Genomic DNA, 21,850 nt, shown 5'->3' with positions numbered 1-21,850 from the left:
TCTGTGATGGTGTCACCTGGATGGTGGTCTGTGCAGAGCGAATGATGGTGCGTGGGGGGGGGTCTGCTCTGCATGGGTGGTGGGGAGCGAGAAGCTGATGCCCAGTCCTGGGGTGGGGGGCCAAGAAATGGAAAGAATTGACTGGGGACACACGCAGAGTTTGGGCTAAATGGCTGAGTGGGTGAGGCACACACAGAGGGAGACACCAAAGAAGATTTCAGAAGGTGGTGACACAGTCAGGTCTCAGTGCAGACTCACAGATGCTGGGCAGACACGCTCAGGCATGTGGAGACACATGCAATCAGCCTTTGCCACAGTGGGGGGACAGCGCTTCCCTCGGCAGGTGAGACCTCGAGTGTTCTGGAGACAGTGGGGGGAAGGGGGAGCCTGGGAGGGGCTAGTCTTCTGGGAGAAGATGGGAGTAAGTGGACGTCCTAGGTTGCCATGGTTTTGAAAACCTCTTTTCCAATATTCAGTCAAAGAGGCTAAAGAGACTGCTAAAGAGATTGTTCTTTGGTTGAAATGAAAGAAAAAAATTGGCTTTAAACAGGCGAATGTTACCAGTAATGGGATTTTGTGTAGGTTATGAATTTTAAACACTTATGTAAGCACCACGTTTCCAGGTGGACATCCGGTCTGGCCCACAGTTACTTCTTCTTAGTGTTCCTTCCAGCTCTAGCTCATTGTGAAACTTGCCCACTGAAGTTTTCAAAGATCTGAACCATATACAGATAAAATTCAGTTTTCTCCAGTAAAAAATATTCAGGAACCAGGTTTTGTGTGGAGGAAAGAATCAGTGACGAGGCTGTCAAGTCCCCAGAGGACACGGAATGTGGCTGGGGTGGGAGGGCTGGGCTGTGCCCTCTGAGCTCATGTGGCCTCAAATGAAACACCGACACTTCACCCCTTATATCCCCAAACTAGCACCAAGGACAAAAGGATCCCCCTTTCCGGACTGTACTGCAGTGGGTGGCGTGGTGGTACCAACTAGCTCTGGACCCTACAGTCACTAGACTCTTATGGGCGTGTACAGGGCGTGTAGACTCATATGCGTCTACAGGGAGATGCATCTTGTAGAATTAGTCCTGAGTCCTTTCTAGGGCCAGCAGAAGACTGGTCTCATGTCTTCTGATGGCAAGCACATTTGGACTGCCCTACCCCTTCAGATGCTGGGAGGGATTGGGGGCAGGAGGAGAAGGGGACGACAGAGGATGAGATGGCTGGATGGCATCACTGATTCGATGGACATGAGTTTGAGTAAACTCCAGGAGTTGGCAATGGACAGGGAGGCCTGTTTGCATGCTGCGATTCATGGGATCGCAAAGAGTTGGACATGACTGAGCGACTGAACTGAACTGAACTGCCCCTTCAGATCACGACACTGGTGAGTCAGAAACATCAAACACTGTCATGTGATGCCAAGAGGCAGAGAGAGTAACATGGAAACAAGCAATCCACCCAGAACTGAACATTAATGAAAACAGTACCAACCAATCAGGAGGGTGTGTGTGGGAGCAAGGGAGGCTAATGAACACATGAGCTCAACCTCATTGTAATGGAGGGACATGCAAATCAACACCACGAGGAGTCTGTTTGCTCACATAAGATGGGGAAGCCTGACTGGACCAGGTGTGGGGGGGCGGGCACAGGAGCTTGTCCTCCTTGGAACGGAGCCCTCTGAGGTCAGTATCCTTCTGCATGGAGCCAGACACCACGTGTGTCACACTGCAGGGTGTCTGCTGCAGCCCACGCCTGTGCATGTTATGGGTACTTACTGTATACCCAGCATGGGATGTTGGGGGGTCGGGCTATGGCAGGTGACAAAGTTCCTTCACTTGTGACTCTGACATCCCTGGTCAGAGACAGAACCAGGCAGAATAAACGGGAACATACATCGTAAGTCTGCTGGGGAAAAGTTCTCAGGAGGAAAGTAGAGAGATGGAGAGAGATGCAGAGTGACTGCAGAAAGCAATTCTGGGTTGGGGTCGGGGGAGCCTGGAAAGCTTCTTTTAAAGTGAGTGGAGCAGGACTGTGACTGGACTGAGGAGCAGCCTGTGAGGTAGCTGGAGGCAAAGCTCTCCAGCCAAGGGGAGGCGCCCAGGGGCCAAGGAGCCCAGCATCACCAGGTGCAGTGGGGAGGGCAGGAGGTGGAGCTGGGGCCAAAAATCCTGAGTCTGCTTTTTGAAAAAGGAGGAAAGAAGGAAAAGTCAGAGTAAGGTCACTGTCCACCAACAGGAGAATGGACAAGCGAATTGCAGCAGATCATGAAAGGGAGCAAACAAGACTCAGGTGAGCAGCATGGACACACAGCTGTCAGAGCAGAGTGAGGACAGGGGATGTGCGGTGTCATTGACGTGACGTTTAAGAGTTCGTGGGAACCCTGCACAGGGAACGGGGAGGGGCTCTGGGTTCTTTAACTTCATCTATGACCCCTTAAGTTGGTAACAAAACACACATGTGGGGTGTGACACACCGGTCCAAGTCTTTACGGCTGGCTATGCAGTGAGGATACAGGCTAACTTCCCATTTCTCAGTGAGTGTAGCAGCAGAACCAGGGGGTCCCCACTCAAGGCAGAACACAAGACCACTCTGAGCCTTCGCTCAAATGTCAATGTCCAGGCAGTCAAGTAGGAAACTGCTGGACTGACTAAAGGTGAAAGCACAGAGAGGGGTCCTTGGCTGGTGGGAGGGAGGTTCTGGCCAGGGAACTTGCGTAGGGAAGGGCTGTTTGCGCCCTTGGAGCAGGGCTCTGACCTTGGACCTCACACATGCCTTCTCTGGGGGACCCTGGGTGCCATCAGAGGCCACACCACCTATCAGATGCTGGGAGCACCCCTTGCTCTGGCCATGACACCCCAAATGTCCCCTGAGGTCAGAACCATCCTGCTCTGCAGTCCCGCGAGTCCTGCGGCCTGTCCAAGGACAAGGCTGGCTCCCTGGACGGCCTGGGTCAGACCAGCGTCCAAGGGTGAGGTTCCTGCTGCCACAGCAAGATAAGCCTTACTCCCTCCTCCCACTGAGCGTGTCCCAGCACTGCCCACCCAGGCGGGAACCCGGGGGTGCCCAGGGGACCAGTGGAGAAGGGGAGGTGGGACTCACCGATGAGGGAGTTGAGGGAGGAGTAGGAGCTGACGCGGCGCATCTTGTCGATGGTCTCGAAGGACAGGATGTACTCCTCATTCTCGGGGCTGCCCAGGGTGCTGCTGGCGCTGCTGCTTGTGCTCAGGTTCCCGGGGGAGAAGGCCACTGAGCCGCCGGCTGGCAGGGCACCGCCGTGAGAGGGGGCAGTTAGCACACACCCACCCCATCTCCTGGCTCGCAGGAGGGGCTGGGCTTCCGGGCACAGGGCTGGGAAGGGTGCTGGGGGCTTAGGACTGGGCGTGCCCAGTGGGGCTGCAGGACAATCACTGGCCACCCCTGGCAGTGAACCAGGACTTCTGCTCACGTTCAGGTAGGCAGGAGGGGTGGGGGCCCATCTAACAAAAGGTCCCAGAAGATGACCCATGACCACCCCACTCGAGCACCCAGCCTCTGGGCTCTTACTTTCTTCCGTCAGGCTCAGGTTTTGCAAAGACTTGTTTAAGTTTCTAGCCGTGGTGACGGCACGGATATTCCCATAGGAGCTCACGGAGCGCAGTCTGGGGGTGCAGGGGCTGTCCCGCACGGGGGTCAGACTCCCACCCTCTGGGAAGAGAGAAGGAGCGAGAAGACTGAATGGAGGGCTCAGGCCGCAGGCGGCTAGACAGAAGGTGACAGCGGGTTCTACCAGGATGATGTGACTCTACAGCAGGGTCCTTCAGCTCAACAGGGTTTCTGCCAGATGGGTGTCAGGGTCAGGTGGACAAGGTCATGACCACAGTGAGGGGAGCGGGAGCAGGTGACCATGAGCCATGCTTGGCATTTTGTGAGAGTTCAACTACAGGGGCCCACACACAGTGGTCTCCCCAAGACTCGCACCAGGTGCTCTGGGACCTGCCTGTGGCTGCTGCCCCGAAACCTAAACAGAGCCAGAGTAGGGGCAGTGCTGGGACAGCTGTCTGCTGGCTCAGCCTCCCCTGCACTGCCCCTCACCAGGGCATGCCGGCCATTTCCTTCCCTGATGTACTAAACCAGCAATGGTCACATGCCTGATCACAAGGCCTCTTTTCTGCAGAGATGGCTGTGCTCTGGGGGAGGGGGCAGCCCAAGATGAAGAAATACAAATTCAGTAAATGTGAGACTAGGAGCTGCCTACCGCGACACTGACGTGAGACCTGTGACAGGAAGAAAGTGCGTCCTCCAGTCCCTATGGCAGCAGCTCCTACCCTTCCAGGTTTGTGTGACTTGATTTCCAAAAGGGTAAAAAGGAAAGAAACCAGGGGGTCAAGGGGGCCCTCTTTCTTGCCCTTTCTATTCTTCTGAGAAGACAAGAACTGCAGATATCTGCATGACCAGGACTTGACACATGGGCTCAGAACCCAGCAGAACGAGGGGCCTGCTGACAGTTCAGACTGGGGCCCCAGGGCCAGAGAGTTGCACGGGCTCCACCTCAGCATCATACCTGCGGTGGTCCTACCTGTGGTGGCTGGAGAGGGCAGCGGGTAGTTCTTCTCCTCTTCCATGAACTGCAGGGCCACGGTGCAGAAATTACTTTCATACTGAACGACAAGGTGACTCAGAGCCACCACCAGCTCCTGCCGGGAGGAGAAGAGACAGCGACACTGACTTGAGGCGGGGAGAGAACTCAGCAGTGAGACGTGCATGCTGGCAGTGAGCGCTCGAGCCACCACGGAGAAAAGGCGGGGGTGGGGTGGGGGACAGACGGCACTCGGGGCTGAGACGGGGGCTGGCCCCTCAACACAGTACCCTCGAGTGTCCGGTGTGGGCAGAAACCTCTGAATAAGCAGTGAGGTGAAGATGAGGGCCTCTGAGGGACGCCCCGGACACCTGGAGGAGAGATTGCTGACTGCTGGGCGTGAGCGGCAGGATTGGGGGGCCTGGTAGGGATATAGGGGGAGGACACCCCAGAGTGGGACAGGGAAGAGCCCTCAGGGCCTCCTATGGTCAACACCACAGAGAGCTCCAGGCATTAAAGCAGGACACGCTGGGCAGTACAGCACGTTCCTTTACTAAATGTAGTCTCCAAAGATAAACTGGTTTCCAGTCCCCAAAAGGCAACAGGGAAGTTCTACATGACTTCAGGTCCAGATGCCTCAGTCCAAGGGGAAGAACACACCTGATCTCTTTTGGGACCTGATGACCTGGAGATCCTAAAAATCACGGGAAATAAAACTGGATGTAGGTTCGTACTACTTTTCCTATCACTATTCAAATGGTTCCCACAACTTTATTTTACTTTTTAGAAAAATACTTAGCAGAAGGCCAAAGTCTGAGAGCCCCTTCTTGTTCTGTGAATTCTTCAGACACCCAGGGCCAGGAGAGCTGCGCTGAGGTGTCAACAAGCTAGGGTGGACCCCCCCTTCTCTCCTACCTCACGCTTACATATTCCTTGGCCTCCCCGGTGTGTGTGTGGGTTTTACTCCCAAACCCACCTCTCTGATCCTGTCTCTGAGACCCAGGCTGGTCCTTCCAAATACTAACCATGCATGCCCACCAAGCACTCTAAAACCCAACTTGACCTGCCCAGGGCCTGCCACCCAACCCTTTCCATTCAGCCCCTGCCAGGGATGCTTGGCTTGTGCCCTCTGGTGGCCTCAGTGAGACCCTTGAATCATCCTGACCCATCTCTCTGCCGATCCTGCCACCCAACCGGCCTGTCCCTGCGTCTAACAGTGCTGGGTAACAGACTGTTGAGGGGTTGCCCACCGGCCCCTCCCAGTGAAGAAGTAGCCTGCCCACATGTGCGCTCAGTCATGTCTGATTCTTTGCGACCCCCATAGACTGTAGCCCACCAGGCTTCCTTGTCCATGGAATTTTCCAGGCAAGAATACAGGCCGAGTTGCCATTTCCTACTTCAGGAAGAAGCCTGAACTGTCTTCAAAAGACACAGGTTTTCCCTTCACTCTGAATTGGTGAAAACGTCTCAGCTGGACCGGAAGCAGATTCCTAGGTCTTGGACCGTTTGATCTGGGGGAAGCTGTGAGGGCTGGTCAAACTCCTCCTGCTGGGTGGTGGTCGTTGGCTCTGGCCTTCAGAGGTCTTCAGGAATGTCTGGCCAGAGCGAGGTTGGGTGGAAGGCTTGAGTTATTCTCAGACCTCGGAAGCATACCAGCATGGTTACCCGAGCCCCTCCGGCCAGCAGCCTCACCCCGTTTCCTGGCAGAACAGTCCCGCCACCTCCACACTCCAGCCTCCTGCTCACACTGGGAGCAAGCAGGTCTCCTGCCCCGCGTCTTGGCACCTGCTGTCCACTCGGCCTGGAGAGGCCTCCACCTCCACCGGGGATACCTGTTCTCTACCTTCACTCCTGTCTCCAAGTGCAAGTTCCGGAGGTTTCCACCCTCCGCCATATCCAAGTGTAAGTTCTGGAGGTCTGGTTACCTAGGGCTTGGCCCACAGGCGGCGCTCAAGAAGTGTCTGCTGATGGAATGAAGCCTCTTCCCTTTGGACACAGCATAATCTTTAACATACGGTTCAACTGTTTGGGTGACTTGCCATCAGGATTCAGGGACATCATGCCTGGTTACAAACACGGCCCGAGGGGAGTCGGCTAATGCTCCTCCTGTGGTGGTCCAGAAGGCTGGACCACACGTCTTCCTGGGTGGTCCCCAAGGGCTGCCCCTTTCCATGTTTCCAACAATGAATTACTGGCTGACATTTGTTTTCGGCCCATGGCCACCAAGTATCAAGCTCAGCTCCCAGGAGGCCAGCGCGGCGCTGTGGAAAAGGGAGCCCGTCTGCTCCATCTGGATGGCCTCTGGGCTCGCCTGTGGGAGAAGGCACTCCAGTCCGGGTGGCTCGGCCATCTTGTCGCTGCCACCAGAGATGTCCTGAACATTGATGGGAAACACCCTCTGATGCCATTCATCAGGTCAGTTGGAGGCAGACGTGTATGAAGGGAGGTGGATGCCAGGAACTGCTCCTCTGTGGGTCTGTGGTTACTAAATAAATGTAAACTAGAGAAAATGGATGCAATCTTCTTTCTTTGCTAAGGTGGACAGCATCCAGTCAGTTGCAGGCAAGGGTCGCAGGGATGGACTGGTCAGCCCTTGAGAAAAGCAGGGTGACAGTGGGGTGGTCACAAACCTCCCCCTCCCCACTCCCCCACTCCGGGTCCTGGCCCTTCTTGATGAGGTGTGGGCGGCTTGCTGACTGGGCAATCTGCCATCCATACTTCGTGCACAAGTTCAAGTTCAAAATAATTTGGGTGAACTTGCTGACTCTTGATTTTATCAAGTAAGCTCATTAAAGAGGTCAACAAGCAAAAATCTTCCCTCTCTGCCATGACTGCCTCCTCCAGTAAAGGATGCTTTCATCGTTCAGGAGTCAACAGGGCAATTATTTTATATTGCAGACATGTGACTTTACAAAGCCCCGCCATGATACCCTGACATGTCTTGTATTGCCACGAGCTAGAGACACCAGCAGTTGGTTACAGCTGGGACTTCTCACACCTAAGCTCAGGTGAGCTCGTGGAGTGCAGTGTTCAAGGCAGAGTCTTGTTCCAGACCCTCATGTGCCCTAGCACTGGGTCTGCTGGGCCTGTAGGCTGGGCCTGTGTCCCCTCAGAGTGCATTGGACACAACTGTCACCATGTGCTCTGGACAAAGATGGGAAAGGCAAGCTGCCAAAAGCATTAGGGTTACGGCTGTGATGGGAATGAGGGCTCAGCCTCTGAGTCGGTGTCACTTACCCTATTAAAGCCTGGATCCTCTCTCCAACCCATGGGCCCCAGTCTCCCTGAACCTCCATGTAGCCCATGTTTCCACAGCAAAGTAGCCCCCTTATTTAACAGGCCTGTATTGCTGGCCATCTCCCAAAGAGAAAAAGCCCTGAAGGCAGTGATGGTCCCGAGTCCCAACAGAGGACGCTGAGGGCGCTCTGTGCTCTAGCGCACAGGATGGGCAGCCCCGGGCACACTATGGTCTTGCACGTGCCTGGCCCTTTGCACATGCTCCTGCCTCACTCCCTCTCCCTGTCCTTGTCCCTCACAACCTAGGCACAGGCTCCCCTCCTCCCACTATGGGGTCAGCACCCCTGACCTGGGCTGGTCTCTAGGGTGTGGCTCACTTACGAAGGTTTTAGCACAATTGCTGGTTCTGTGCCTGCCTCTGCACTCGGACCCTGTATCTCTTGAAGGTGGGTGACTGCTGCTCCATGCACTGAGCCTGGTGTGCTGAGGCAGCTGCGAGCTGAGCTCCAGTGCTGGGCAAGCAAAGGCAGAGCTCTTCTCAGCACCCATGTCTGCAGGCCCAGGCAAGGTCAACCCCAAGTGCTCACAGGAATGACCTGGCTACACCTGAGCATCTCAGGTCTGGCAAGGATGGCTAGTGGAGTGAGGCTGGGAAAGGAGCCTTGGGCCATGTCAGGTCACCTGGGTTGTGCTTGAGTGTTCGGTCCTTGTGTTCCTGATGACCTGGAGACCATTCTCCTGATACTGGAGACTCGGACATTCTTCCCATTTTTATTAACATCCTTTTAAAGTTTTTTGGGGAAAGAACTGAAAAAGAGTTCCTTTCTTTAAAAGGAATCTTAACAGACAATTAAGGATACTGCTGAACCACTGCTTTGATCACATACAGGCAATCTGACTTGGGAAAAAGAAGACTCTGACTCAAGGAAGCCAGCTTCAGACAGATGCTAATGATGAGAACCCAAAATAAAAACATGAAAAAGCACCTGGAGGATCATTCCACATTGTTAACATTTCTCTAGATGACATGGCCTATTAGTAACTGGGTTCATGGCTCTTTGAGGGAATTCAAGATGGAATGAATCCTTCCCGGCTGACCTGAACTTGCCCCGATAACGTTCCCGCCACCAAGTTAGTGGAGGTTTGCTCTCCAAACAGACACACTCCAAACCACCCCTACCTCTGAGAAACCCAACCTCCCTTCCCTGGCACAGGGATGTCAGACATGCCGAGAAGCAGCCCAGCACCTATAGGTGATGAGAGGTGACTCAGGGTCACACACAGGACGGCACTGCCCTCCTGGTCCTAGAGAAGTCTCTGCTCCCAGGGTGGGCCTCCAAGGCCACCCTGAAACGTGGCCGACAGTGGGGTTCCCCCCACGGGCCCTTTTGGCTGTGGGAGGGAGAGGGTTGATCTGTTCTGAGCCAACTTTTGACAGGGGGGTGAAGTCTTGGATGGAGATCATGGCCCTTCTACATTGAAACAGAGAAGTAAAAGTTTCAACTGCAAAGAACTGTTCCCTTCAGTTGCTGACAAACATGGGGGCGGGGAGGGGAATACACTACACAAACCTTTCCGTCTGTCTGTGGGTGGCTACTGCTCTTTTGAATCTCCGTGATGTGTGTATGTGTTGCTCCCAGGCAGGAAGGAGCCTATTATACAAGCTGCCAGGAGACGCAGCCTGTTAAATGCCTTTAAATGAAGCAAACACACGAGTATCTGGTGAAGAAACGCATTTTGGAGAGAATTAAACAAACATTTAAAGTTGGCTCTTGGCAGGATGCGCGCTGGGGGCGGACTGAGCGCTCGAAGTTGCGGTCAGGTCAGGGTCACGACTCGACCTTGGTGCCAAGGGAGCCCGGCCTGGAGGCGCTTGGTGCTGCCTAGGGGTGGGGGCCACGCACCTTCCGGACCACAGGGCTGCCGTCATTGATGAGCTGGGCCAGCATCATGGCCACGTTGTGGTCAATAGTGGTGGAGTGATCCGTCCTCTCTGCAGAGTTGCCCACAAACGTGCCGAGGGCAAAGACGGCTGCGCAGCGCACCTGTGGGCGGGACAGGGAGCAGTTACCCTGTGGCCGGCTGTTTGGCTCTGGCCTGGGCCGCTGGAGCCTACTAGATGCAGCTTAGTCCTGTCTATGGTCCTCTCAGCCTAGCTCCACTTGTGCAGACAAGCAGAGCAGGGAAATGAGAGGCTAGTGGCAGCCACGCCCAAGGGCCAGGTGACAGGCTGTGTGCAGGCATCAGAGACAAAGCCAGGGGGCAAGGAACCCACGGGGGGGCGGGGGGGGGTGTTCTGGGGGTGTGGTCCCCAGGTGCACCTTGACCTCACTCAGCCTGAAGTGGCGGAGTTACAGACTCACCTCAGGGATGGGGTCAGAGAGGAGGCTGCAGAGCTTCTCGTGGGCACTGTCCCGCACCCCACACCACCGGGCTGAGTCAAAGTTCTGCCAGATGCGGCCCAGGCAGATGGCCACCCACTGGCGCAGCAGTGGGTGGGGGTCGTTGAGCTGCTCCAGGCAGATGGCGATCAGGTTTCCCTGGAGGCAGGCTTCCTGCGAGAAGGCAGGCAAAACAGGGCATCACCCACCGACCACTGACTGGGGCGGTGTCCTGGGCTGGCCCTAGCCCCCCAGGTTTCTCAGGGAAACTATGCTTAATCACTTTGCAAGATGTGTTCAACTTCCCTCTTTTTTTTCTGTGCTGTGCCATGTGGGATCTTAGTTCCTGGACCAAGGATTGAACCCATGCACCCTGCAGAGGAAGCTCGGATTCTTAACCTCTGGACTGCTGGGGACGTTCCTCAATTTTCCTCACTTTAAATTCCACCAATTTCAGTTCAACTGGGGCTAAACAAAGGGTCCGGACCCCCACTCCTCCATGAAGCCCCCAGGGCTGGTGTGATCCCCAACCTCCCCCCACCCGCTTCTGAGGTCATTGTTTCTTCAGACATATATTCAGGACAGTTCCTCTGGCCTCCAGATCCTGGAGCTCACAGCTGTGCATCTGCAACCCAAAGGTAGGCCCTGCACGGGTGGGGAAGGGGCGTGACACTCACCTGCCCTGTGTTATAGCTGTTGACAATTACAGCCAGAATGAAGGCCGTCATGGTCCGGTGCTCAGCCTGGAAAACAGAAGTCACAGGCTAGTTTGCACTTTCTTTGTGGCAGAAACTCATCACCCCCATGCACTAGAGTTATCCTTCCAGGATCTTTATGATGAGCCTGGTCTGTAGTTAAAGTAACGAGAGCCAGCTTTGTTGTCTTTTGAGTCTCCAAATAGGAACTGCACTTTAAAAAGGGTCTGATGGCTCTGGGTTGGCCTCATGGAGGACGGATGGGTCCCTGACATCTGATGCTGCATGAAGGGTGACTCTGCTCCATCAGAGGCCCTGTTCTGCCCAAGCCTATGGAAGCAGACCATCGGAGTTGAGCACACTGGTCGTAAAATGATTGACCACAGTCTCTACTTGACTTCATTTTTCCTTCTTTCTGGTCTTCTAGTGGGCAGATCGATTCTCATTTTCTCCTCTCCTCTGCGCTTCTACTGACTCAGACATCCGTCTATTTTTAACTATTTGTGGTACCTTGTGTTTTTAACCTGGAGCGAAGTCTAGTCATTCTCTCTATCTGCCTTGGATTCCCAGTATTCCTCCTCCGGCTTCAGTTCCTCATGCGTGACTGCTCTTACTTATTTTTACAGCCAATGTTGATTTACATACATGGCATGTTTGCCAATGTCTGCTTTCTGATGCTTCTCACTGACTTCTGGGCTCCATCTCCTCCTGAAGTGCGGGCCTCCTGGTTGCCTGAGAAGCTGTTAGCCCTCAGATGTGCTGGCTTTGCCCTCTCCCCAACTGACACTCGTGGGGACACAGGGTCCCTGGGTGACAGTTTCCCTTGTGTTTTGAGGGTCCCTTCTCTGTCTTCCATCCGTTACTGTGGTGACTGCTGTCCACATCTTTGCAACCACCTTCCTTTACATCCTAGTTACTTTAGAGATTTTTACTCTTGCCTTTGACATTCTCTACTTTCATTACGATGAGTCTTGGTGTGGATTTGTTTTTATTGAACCCTCTCAAGACTCACTGTGCTTTATAAAGCTGAAAACTCATTTTTTCTTCAAATCTAGAAAGTTCTCCACTGAACTGTGTGTCCCCCTGTCTCCCTCTGGCCTTTGTTGAAAGCAGCTAGCCTGCTCAGCCCCTCTCAGAACCTCCATCACATCTCTTGGCTTCCTCCCACATGAATTCTCCACAGACTTCTTTACTGGTTGTGTCAGTTCTGCTGTTTAATTTGTCTATGGAGCTTCTAATGACTATATTTCATTATAGGTTCTTTTTTCCCCTCCAAAATCTGCCTATTTATTAAAAGACCCTAGTTGGTCATTTTTTGAGAAGGAGTAAACAGGGCAGAATACTCTGTTCTCTTACAACAGGCAAGAAAGTACTTCTGAGGAAGAAACACCAGGGTTTATTTTTGGACGCAATTAAAACAAATTGTTTATCCAGTTATCTTAAACATACTTATTTGTAATGCTCTTCACTCTTTTTCCAGAGAACTCTATTAGTTTAAGTTCTCTGGGAGCCAACCCTCCTTTCTGCCAGCTCTGCTTACGTCACTTGGACCTGGGCCAGGAGCAGGCTGGAGCTCCTGGCACGAGTCTTGGTGCCCTGGCTGTGAAGCTATACAGAAAGGCGCCCTGCAGAAAAGGTACAGCCTTCGCTGCTTCCAGGCAGGCCCTGGAGATGTCATGTTCCTCACTTGGCTGGTGGCTCCTCCCGCATGGGGAATTTCTATTTCTTACAGAGGCTTTTCCTGACTTTCTGCCCAGACATGGATGGACTGGATTAGCTCTTCTTGTCCTCATCCAGTGAGCGGGTGGCTCACCCCACAAGCCTGTGTTTTTTTGTGTAGACTTGGGCTGCACACGTGTGGAGCTCCACGGTCATTGTGAGGTTCACCCATGACTCACTGTGCCCCTCCCCTGACTTCAGGTTTTGGCATTTGTGGATTTAATTTCCTTTCTTTTAATCTGGCTAGATCCTCAAAACTTCATGTGTTTGTAGTTGAAGTGGGGCCCACTTGTGCCAACTTTGTTCATCATTTTATTGCATGTCTATCAGCTTAGATGTCTTTCTCAGTCGTTTGACCTCTCTTACTCACTCTGTATTATTTCCAATACTCATGTAAAGTCTAAATTTAACCACCTTCGATGATGTTTAAATACCATACTTCAGTTGGAACATACGAGTTCTGCTTACCTTTTATAACAATCCTGTTTTTAATGTTTCCTGGATTTTAGAAAAAAAATTTTTTTTAAATTGTCATTTAGTTTAGAAAACCAACCAGAGGGTGAAACTACACCCAAAAGTTCCTTTCCACAACCAGAGGCACCTATGACTGTGTGAATGAGCTGTTAGATTTCATTAAACATTCTCATAAAATTAAGTTATATTGAGTAATTATTGATACTTAAGGTGTTTATTTTATTCTCTTTACTAAGCTAGGAGCTAGAGGGAGGGAATATAAATACTAATTTAAAAACATTTATTGGGAGTTATTTTATATGCTATTCACGGATTACTAATTTTTAAACAACTTAATACAATAAAATATATTTCAAATTTCAACTTTCAATTTTTCCACCACCTCTACTGCCCCAACCCCCTTCCTGATTGATAAAGTGCATTAACCTCCCCTTAGGTCCAGATCCTGCACTGGGCAAAGGAACTGCCAATATTATGGATGTACAAGTAGTCACTGATCTAACTTGGTTGACAGGGTACAAGGCACAGTGGTTTCTACTTCACTGCAAAGATGTGCCCAGAAAAAGGACTCAAGTAAACAAAACCAAACCAGCCTGTGTATCAAGGTTCACTGTGACTTACTTTAGGGAAGCAGCTACTGAAACAATATGCCAGGAAGCAAAGGGTATCATCCAAGTGAGGCAGAGCTGGGAGTGTAAGGGGCTCCCCACTTCCAGCACAGGTCCCTCTGTGTAGAGCAACCTTTCCCAGAGCCCCCAGGAAACGTGTCACCAGAGCATAACATGCTGGTCCTTACTGGCATGTACGGGTCTGCCAAGACTGAGAGGAAGTACTTGTGGCCGTTGTCCTTCACCAGGTCAGCTTGGCATGACTGGGGGGAGAGACACAGGAGAAACAGTGAGTGCAGTTCCCAGGAAGGGGCTCCTTTTTCTTCTTGGGATGTGTGAACAAAGGAATGTGCAATGAATATTTTATGTCTTCATCATTTTCACCTCTCAAGTCCAACTTTCATCTGAAAAAATAGCTGGGATGGCTGTGTACAAATGCATTTTCCCTTGGCTGTGGGAAAAGGGCTGGCATCGCACACACTCTCAGAAGTGCAGCGGCTCTGAGGCATTCTCGAGAACCCCTTCCGGGTACCTGGCAGGTGCGGGTACCCTGGCTGCTGGGCTGGCTCCTTCGGAGGCTGTCTGCGTCCTGCAGCTCCCATACCTGTCCTCTCTAGTGAGTCAGCCCAGGGCCCATGCACCTCTCCTACCAATTCTGAGCGGGGACATGCCCAACACCTGAAACCACTCATTTCTGCAGACCCCAGCCCCTGTCAGAGCCTGATATACATACACCTTTGCTTAGCCTGACAAAATCTATGTAAACACCATAATTATGAATTACTTACATCACATGGTTATATTCCAACAGGTGCTTCCCAGAGGCCTGTCTCCAAAGGAGCAGCTCCAAGTGGAAAGTTTGATTTCAGGGCTAAGTGGGTTGCCAAGTGTGCAAGTCTCACCACCTCTTCAGAGCACATAGCATGTGTAAGCACCACCGTGTCATGTGTTAGCATAGTTTTCAAGACCCACTAGGTGTCAAGCGCTGACTCAGTCCTGGACACAGACCCCCACACCCTGCTCATAGTCCTGGGGGAGACAGCTGAGAAGTTCTGGCTCATGATGAGACGCTGGGCTTGAGAAGCTCTGGGAGGGGTGGAGTAGCTAGGATCATCCATGAAGGAAGGACAGATTGTGAGAGTGGGGGTGGAAGGTGGGGAAACAGGTGGGGATCCTGCTAGGATATGCAACCAGGGAGAAGGCAGCCAGGGAAGGCTGGAGGCAGAGAGCTTTGACTGCTTCATGGATGGAGTCTTGAAGACACCAGAGGGCACTGGGAATGGGAGGGGGAAGACTGTTGAACTGCAGGTTGAAGAATCACTCTGGTAGCTGCAGTGGAGGGTGAGCTACAAAGTCAGACTGGGGGTGGTGACCATGTGCAGCAGGGTCAGAGGTGGTGGGGAGGACCCTGGAGACTTAAGATCGTTCTAGAGGGATCTGGGAGGGAGGAGCTGGGCAATTCGACTGCTTGGTGAGACCACTAAAGAGGCGGGAGAGGTGGGGGCCGTGTCATCAGAGATTGAGAGGGCAAGGAGTTGGATTTGGGGTACACTGCATCAAGGCACCTCAGAGACACATAGTGGAGCTACCAGGAGGAGGCGAGCCAGGCTGAACTCCTAGATCAAAAGTCATGCACGTACTGGGTGGGAGCTCATGGCCACAGGGTGGAGGGGGAGGTGATCTGGAGCATGAAGGACGAGTTGGGAGACAGGGAAACAGGTATGTGAGCAGAAGGGGCTCCAAGTGGTACCAAGAAACAAGGAATCTAAATCTCAGGGAAAGGAACTGGCCCTGAGGCAGTGGGGTCATCAGAAACCCTGCTTCTATACCAGGCTGGCTGACTTGGGAGGCGTTTCTGCAGGTGCTGGCTCTTCAAGGGACTTAAACAACCGCACCTCAGACATTCAGGAATTGACATCCAGGGAGGCGCCCAGTAAGAGAAAGAGGCAAAGAAACAGGCTTCATGCCCAGGTCCTCCCTCTTGCAGGTGTGGGACCCCAGTGACATTTAAGAAATCTTTGCTCAACTGGTGGAATCAGATGAAACATCTGACACACGGAAGTGCAATCTGAACACGGGAGTGTGACTCATAAATCACGGATGCTCTCGTTCTTGGAAAGCAACCCACAGAATGTGGTCATACTGCTCACTGAGCTTCCTGGATCAATACCCAGAAAAACCACTTGGTGATTTAGGGTAACATGTTTACAGGGAGACGCTGAATTTCATCAGCTCCCAGCATGCTCAACTCTAGGGGATAAAGGCCATTCAAGAAGTAGAGAGGGCTGGAATTTTAAGATCTGAGTTTCTGAGAATAAAAGGAGAAAAGTTACACACTGCAGAACCTCCCTAGCTCTGCAGGGCACTGCTGGCTTGGGGGCATGCCCAGTGTGAAACTCTCAGGGGCAGGGTGGTTTTGCAGACAGAATCTGCTGTTTACTGCAGCCTAGAGCCCTGACCTCCTCTCCCACGCTGGCCTACTTCTCAGGGTGCTCTGATAATGAGGTGCTTTCCCTCACATCAATAAACTAATAAGGTGGCGACTGGACTCAGCTGTTTAAGTGCAGATGGAGGGGGTGGTCAGGGAGAAGGGGCACTAGGAGCTCAGGTTAGTAGGATAATAATCCCCAAGAGCCACGGAAGCCAATTAAGCATGCAGCTTTCAAGTCATTCCCATGAGGGATGCCTCACTTTGAATGAAGGTTTGGATAAATGAACTAAAAGGTGTCAGCAAGATGCTGTCCGCAGAGGCTTATCCAGAAGGGGCTGGGAGGGCGCGCTAAGACGGCGCCTGCAGCACAGTGCCTGCATCTGGGGACAGGGTTAAGGTGCCTGCATCTGGAAACAGAGTCACTCTCCTTTGTTTTTAAACCAGAGGTGCCACAAGTCAAACCCAGGCCCACACATTTACAGCGATGCTCATAAAACATGTCTCGTCAGAGTGACGTGTCCCTAAGTCATATCTGCTAATTCGGAAGCTGAGGCACATGTGTGAGTAGGTGAAGCCATAGCTTCATTATGGCTTCGGTACTGGAAATGGCGATGGTCTTGTTCATGTAGAACGACCTCTGTCTAGAAGAGGCTGCCACACAGGTGGGAACCACAATAATGTTTTCAGGTCATGTCCACCCTCACTCTCAGGGCTCAGCAACTGTCCTTTTGGAACTGGCTTACAATCACCCCCATCCGCCATCCCAGCCCTCTCTGTATCTACATCTGGGGCTGGAGAGCCGGGGATCTAAAGGGTGCTGACTTTTCAGGATGCTGAGACAGTGGTCACCAGCTGCCCACTCTCCCTCCCAACTTGGCCAAGTGCCCTCTTAAAAGAGAAAACAGTCCTTGAAACTACAAAGGCCCAGACACACTGCACACACAGACTGGGGGGAAGTTCCCCTGAGACACGCAGGGCTCCAGCAGCCCACACTCCACACGGCTGCTTTTCGAGGGCCCTCTCTCGTCTCTCTGTTTTCTCCCAGATCAAGCTACAGGTTTGACATATTAAGGCCAGCATAGAAAGAGGGTGGAGATGAGGAAGAGCATGAATATAAAATGGTTTTTTCCTAAGCAAGCCCCCCTGCAACTGCACACCTGTATAAATAAATATATATATATATATATATATATATATATATGCATTTTTTCCCCTTCTTCTTAGTAGGGAAAAGTCCCCCACTACCACAAATTAGGCAGTCAACTTTCCCACATTTAGGAAAACCACAGAGGTCAGCATATCTGGAGTACAATGGATAAGCCTCACGCTGGGAAAACCACCTTCATGATCATTGTATCAGGGAATTATATTTTTAACATGAGAAAAAGGGAGGGAGGTGAGGAAGAGAAGAAAAGCAAACAGAGACGAGGAAGCAAGTACACAGTTCACTGTGGCTGAAGATGCAGTGTGCAAACTGATTTCAGGAGGCAGCAGAGATCAAGCCGAGTCCAGAGACCACAGACTCTGGCTTCTGCGAGGGTAAGTTCACAAGGCAAGGGCAGGTGCGCCCCCCAGAATATTCTGGCAAAGAATGCTGTGGGGGAAACCCTACCTTCATTCTCCTTAATGCAGGTTATAAAGTCTGTCTCCTGGGGAGCAGGAAGACACAAACAGCACAGATCAACAGACCACCAGACACGACGCATCAAATGAGGACAGTCCTGAGCAGTGTCAACAGTGGACACAGCCATTCAGGTTCTGATGTGAATATGGAGAAAATCACAGAGGGAGGGTCCTGTTTCCTGTCCTTGGGTTGCAGAATTCACTCCCTGGGATGAGGAAAGGATGCCGGAGAGGTGAGCCAGGTTCACACAAGAGACAGTAGCACTGGACTGCACCCTGACCCACTGCCACCAGAACATTAGAATCATCTCCAGACAGATAGAGGACTACTGTGAACTGTTTATACACCCAGAGTCTTAACAATGCTCGTGGCCATAAAACTAGTAGTGCCTGAGAAAATAACCCCAGAGTGGGGCTTCTACGCACTGCACACAAGAGCTGACTGTTCTTCAAACCCAGGGGCACAGTCCCTCCCAGGCAGTTAAAGATGTTTGTCTGTCTGCACAACTCAAAGGCCTGGCACAATGGCCTTCCCACTTGCCAAGTGCAGTAAGATAAAATTTACAAATGTAGGGATTTCCCAGGCAATCCAGAGGTTAGGACTCAGTGTTTTCACTGCCGTGGCCCTGGATTCAATGCCAACTTGGGGAACTAAGATCTCCCAAGCCACATGATGTGGTCAAAACAAAACAAAACAAAAATTTGTGCATGTATTACAGTTCAGTTCACTCAGTTGGGTCTGACTCTTTGCGATCCCATGGACTGCAGCATGGCAGGCTTCCCTGTCCATCAGCAACTCCTGGAGCTTACTCAAACTCATGTCCATCGAGTCGGTGATGTCATCCAACCATCTCATCATCTATTGTCCCCTTCTCCTGCCTTCAATCTTTGCCAGCATCAGGTTCTTTTCCAATGAGTCAGTTCTTTGCATCAGGTGCCCAAAGTACTGGATTTTCAGCTTCAGGATCAGTCCTTCCAATGAATATTCAGGGTTGATTTCCTTTAGGATCAACTGGTTGGATCTCCTTGCAGTACAAGGGACTCTCAAGAGTCTTCTCTACACCACAGTTCAAAAGCATCAATTCTTTGGCACTCAGATTTCTTTATAGTCCAACTCTCACATCCATACATGATTACTGGAAAAACTACAGGTTTAACTAGACGAACCTTTGTTGGCAAAGTAATGTCTCAGCTTTTTAATATGCTGTCTAGGTTGGTCATAACTTTCCTTCCAAGGAGTAAGCGTCTTTCAATTTCATGGCTGCAGTCACCATCTGCAGTGATTTTGGAGCCCCTAAAAATAGAGTCTCTCACTGTTTCCACTGTTTCCTCATCTATTTGCAATGAAGTGATGGGACCAGATGCCATGATCTTAGTTTTCTGAATGTTGAGTTTTAAGCTAACTTTTTCACTCTCCTCTTTCACTTTCATCAAGAGGCTCTGTAGTTCTTCACTTTCTGTCATAAGGATGGTGTCATCTGCATATCTGAGGTTATTGATATTTCTCCCGGCAACCTTGATTTCAGCTTGTGCTTCATCCAGCCCAGCATTTCGCATGATGTATTCTGCATGTTGGAGAAGGCAACGGCAACCCACTCCAGTACTCTTGCCTGGAAAATCCCATGGGCGGAGGAGCCTGGTAGGCTGCAGTCCATGGGGTCACTAGGAGTCGGGCACGACTGAGTGATTTCACTTTCCCTTTTCACTTTCATGCATTGGAGAAGGAAATGGCAACCCACTCCAGTATTCTTGCCTGGAGAATGCCAAGGACAGCAGAGCCTGGTGGGCTGCCGTCTATGGGGTCACAGAGAATCGGACATGACTGAAGTGACTTGGCAGCAGCAGCAGCATTCTGCCTGTAAGATAAATAAGCAGGGTGACAATATACAGTCTTGATGTACTCCTTTTCCATTTGGAACCAGTCCAATGTTCCATGTCCAGTTGTTAACTGTTGCTTCTTGACCTGCATACAGATTTCTCAGGAGGCAGGTAAGGTGGTCTGGTATTCCCATTTCTTGAAGAATTTTCCACAGTTTGTTGTGATCCACACAGTCAAAGGCTTTGGCATAGTCAATAAAGCAGAAATAGATGTTTTTCTGAAACTCTTGTTTTTTCTATGTTTCAACGGATGTTGGCAATTTGATCTCTGGTTCCTCTGTCTTTTCTGAATCCAGTTTGAACATCTGGAAGTTTACAATTCACGTACTGTTGAAGCGTGGCTTGGAGAACTTTGAGCATTACTTTGCTAGCATGTGAGATAAGTGCAACTGTGCGGTAGTTTGAACATTCGTTGGCATTGCCTTTCTTTGGGACTGGAATGAAAACTGACCTTTTCCTGTCCTGTGGCCACTGCTGAGTTTTCCAAATTTGCTGGCATATTGAGTAGCAGCACTTCCAAAGCATCTTCTTTTAGGATTTGAAGTAGCTCAACTGGAATTCCATCTCCTGCACTAGCTTTGTTCGTAGTGATGCTTTCTAAGGCCCATTTGACTTCGCATTCCAGGATGTCTGACTCTAGGTGAGTGATCACACCTATCGTGGTTATCTGGGTCATGAAGATCTTTTTTGTATAGTTCTTCCATGTACTGTTGCCACCTCTTCTTGATATCTTCTGCTTCTGTTAGGTCCATACTGTTTCTGTCCTTTATTGTGCCCATCTTTGCATGAAATGTTCGCTTGGTATCTCTAATTTTCGTGAAGAGATCTCTAGTCTTTCCCACCCTATTGTTTTCCTCTATTTCTTTTTTTCCCCTCTATTTCTTTTCATTGATCACTGAGGAAGGCTTTCTTATCTTTCCTTGCTATTCTTTGGAACTCTGCATTCAGATGGGTATCACTTTCCTTTTCTTCTTTGCCTTTAGCTTCTCTTCTTTTCTCAGCTATTTGTAAGGCCTCCTCAGACAACCATTTTGCCTTTTTGCATTTCTTTTTCTTGGTGATGGTCTTGATCACTCCCTCCTGTATAATGTCACGAAGCTCTGTCCATGTTCTTCAGGCACTTTGTCTATCAGATCTAACCCCTTGAATCTGTTTGTCACTTCCACTGTATAATCATAAGGGATTTGATTTTAAGTCATACCTGAATAGTGTAGTGGTTTTCCCTACTTTCTTCAAGTCTGAATTTGGCAATAAGGAGTTCATGATCTGAGCCACAGTCATCTCCTGGTCTTGTTTTTGCTGACTGTATAGAGCTTCTCCATCTTCAGCTGCAAAGAATATAATCAGTCTGATTTCGGTATTGACCATCCGGTGATCATCACCCAGATCAGAATGTGATCACATGGGCCAAAGGATCTGCTATTCAAAACCTGCTTTCTTAATGCTCCATTGCTGAAGGCAGAGCAGCCCATGGGGCTAGTCCTGTGAGGACCTGGGGCAAACACATCTTCTGTGCCAGGAGTTTGTTTGTATCCTGCCCTATTCCTATAGTTTGTATTTTAATAAAATGTATTTTTATCATAATTTTAAAGAAAACTTAATAGTAAATAGAGTTCCCATATGTCCCAAACCCAGTTTCTCCTCTTGTTAATACCTTACATCAACATAGTACAGCTTGGTAAGAAAATGGCGGCCTCCTAGATGACCCAGGTCAACAAGCACTTGCCAGAGCCGCCACTGGACAGTGTCCCCATCTCCACAGTGAACCACACTCGCCCCTTGCCTCCTCAGAGGACCCTCCAACACTAGCAGGAAGGAAGGGATCATCTACAGTCCCCTGCAATGGATTTTCTGGAACAAAGAGTTTTTTGGTAAAATAGAATTGTTCAGAATGGCCTCTTCTTAGTTGTCTTCCTGGTTAATTGAGGTGGCTGCTTTTCAGAAGCCCTGGGAGTGGGTTTTACTCTGGGAGGAGAGCCAGATCCACTCTCCTGGGGTCCCTGGAGAGCTGTGGGCCAGCAAAGCAGAGACCTCACTCACGTCCCAGGAACTGAGTCTGCCTGTCCTGATGCTGGTTCAGCCCCAAGACCAGCCACCTGGGAGGAGGCCAGGCCCTGCTGGACATGCTCACTGATGACAGGTCAGGTTGCAGCTGGGTTGTCTCTGTGGCTCTGTCGGTCTGGAGGAGGCAGTTGTTCAGATCCCTGTAGTTGCCAAGAGTGAAGTGAAAAGACAGAGGAGGGACGCAG

The 21,850-nt window shown here is 51.0% G+C and overlaps 1 protein-coding gene and 1 pseudogene across 2 annotated transcripts in view; both read right to left on the bottom strand.

The window, feature by feature from the left end:
- Positions 1-21,850, bottom strand: part of RPTOR (regulatory associated protein of MTOR complex 1) — a 314,337-nt gene that overhangs the window by 41,689 nt on the left and 250,798 nt on the right. For both annotated transcript variants that reach the window (XM_065909607.1, XM_065909608.1), the window contains exons 14-20: positions 13,858-13,932; positions 10,851-10,916; positions 10,156-10,347; positions 9,697-9,837; positions 4,556-4,673; positions 3,544-3,684; positions 3,100-3,258 (exon numbers count right to left, since the gene is read on the bottom strand). In XM_065909607.1, the coding sequence (XP_065765679.1) occupies positions 3,100-3,258; positions 3,544-3,684; positions 4,556-4,673; positions 9,697-9,837; positions 10,156-10,347; positions 10,851-10,916; positions 13,858-13,932 (892 nt within the window). The remainder of the gene's footprint in view (positions 1-3,099; positions 3,259-3,543; positions 3,685-4,555; positions 4,674-9,696; positions 9,838-10,155; positions 10,348-10,850; positions 10,917-13,857; positions 13,933-21,850) is intronic.
- LOC136150476 (U1 spliceosomal RNA) lies at positions 17,324-17,468 on the bottom strand (annotated as a pseudogene).

Source organism: Muntiacus reevesi, chromosome 18 (assembly GCF_963930625.1).
Source record: "Muntiacus reevesi chromosome 18, mMunRee1.1, whole genome shotgun sequence".
NCBI classification, from domain to species: domain Eukaryota; kingdom Metazoa; phylum Chordata; class Mammalia; order Artiodactyla; family Cervidae; genus Muntiacus; species Muntiacus reevesi.
The sequence above is the reverse complement of the archived record's forward strand: the minus strand, read 5'-3'. Positions and strand labels throughout refer to the sequence as shown.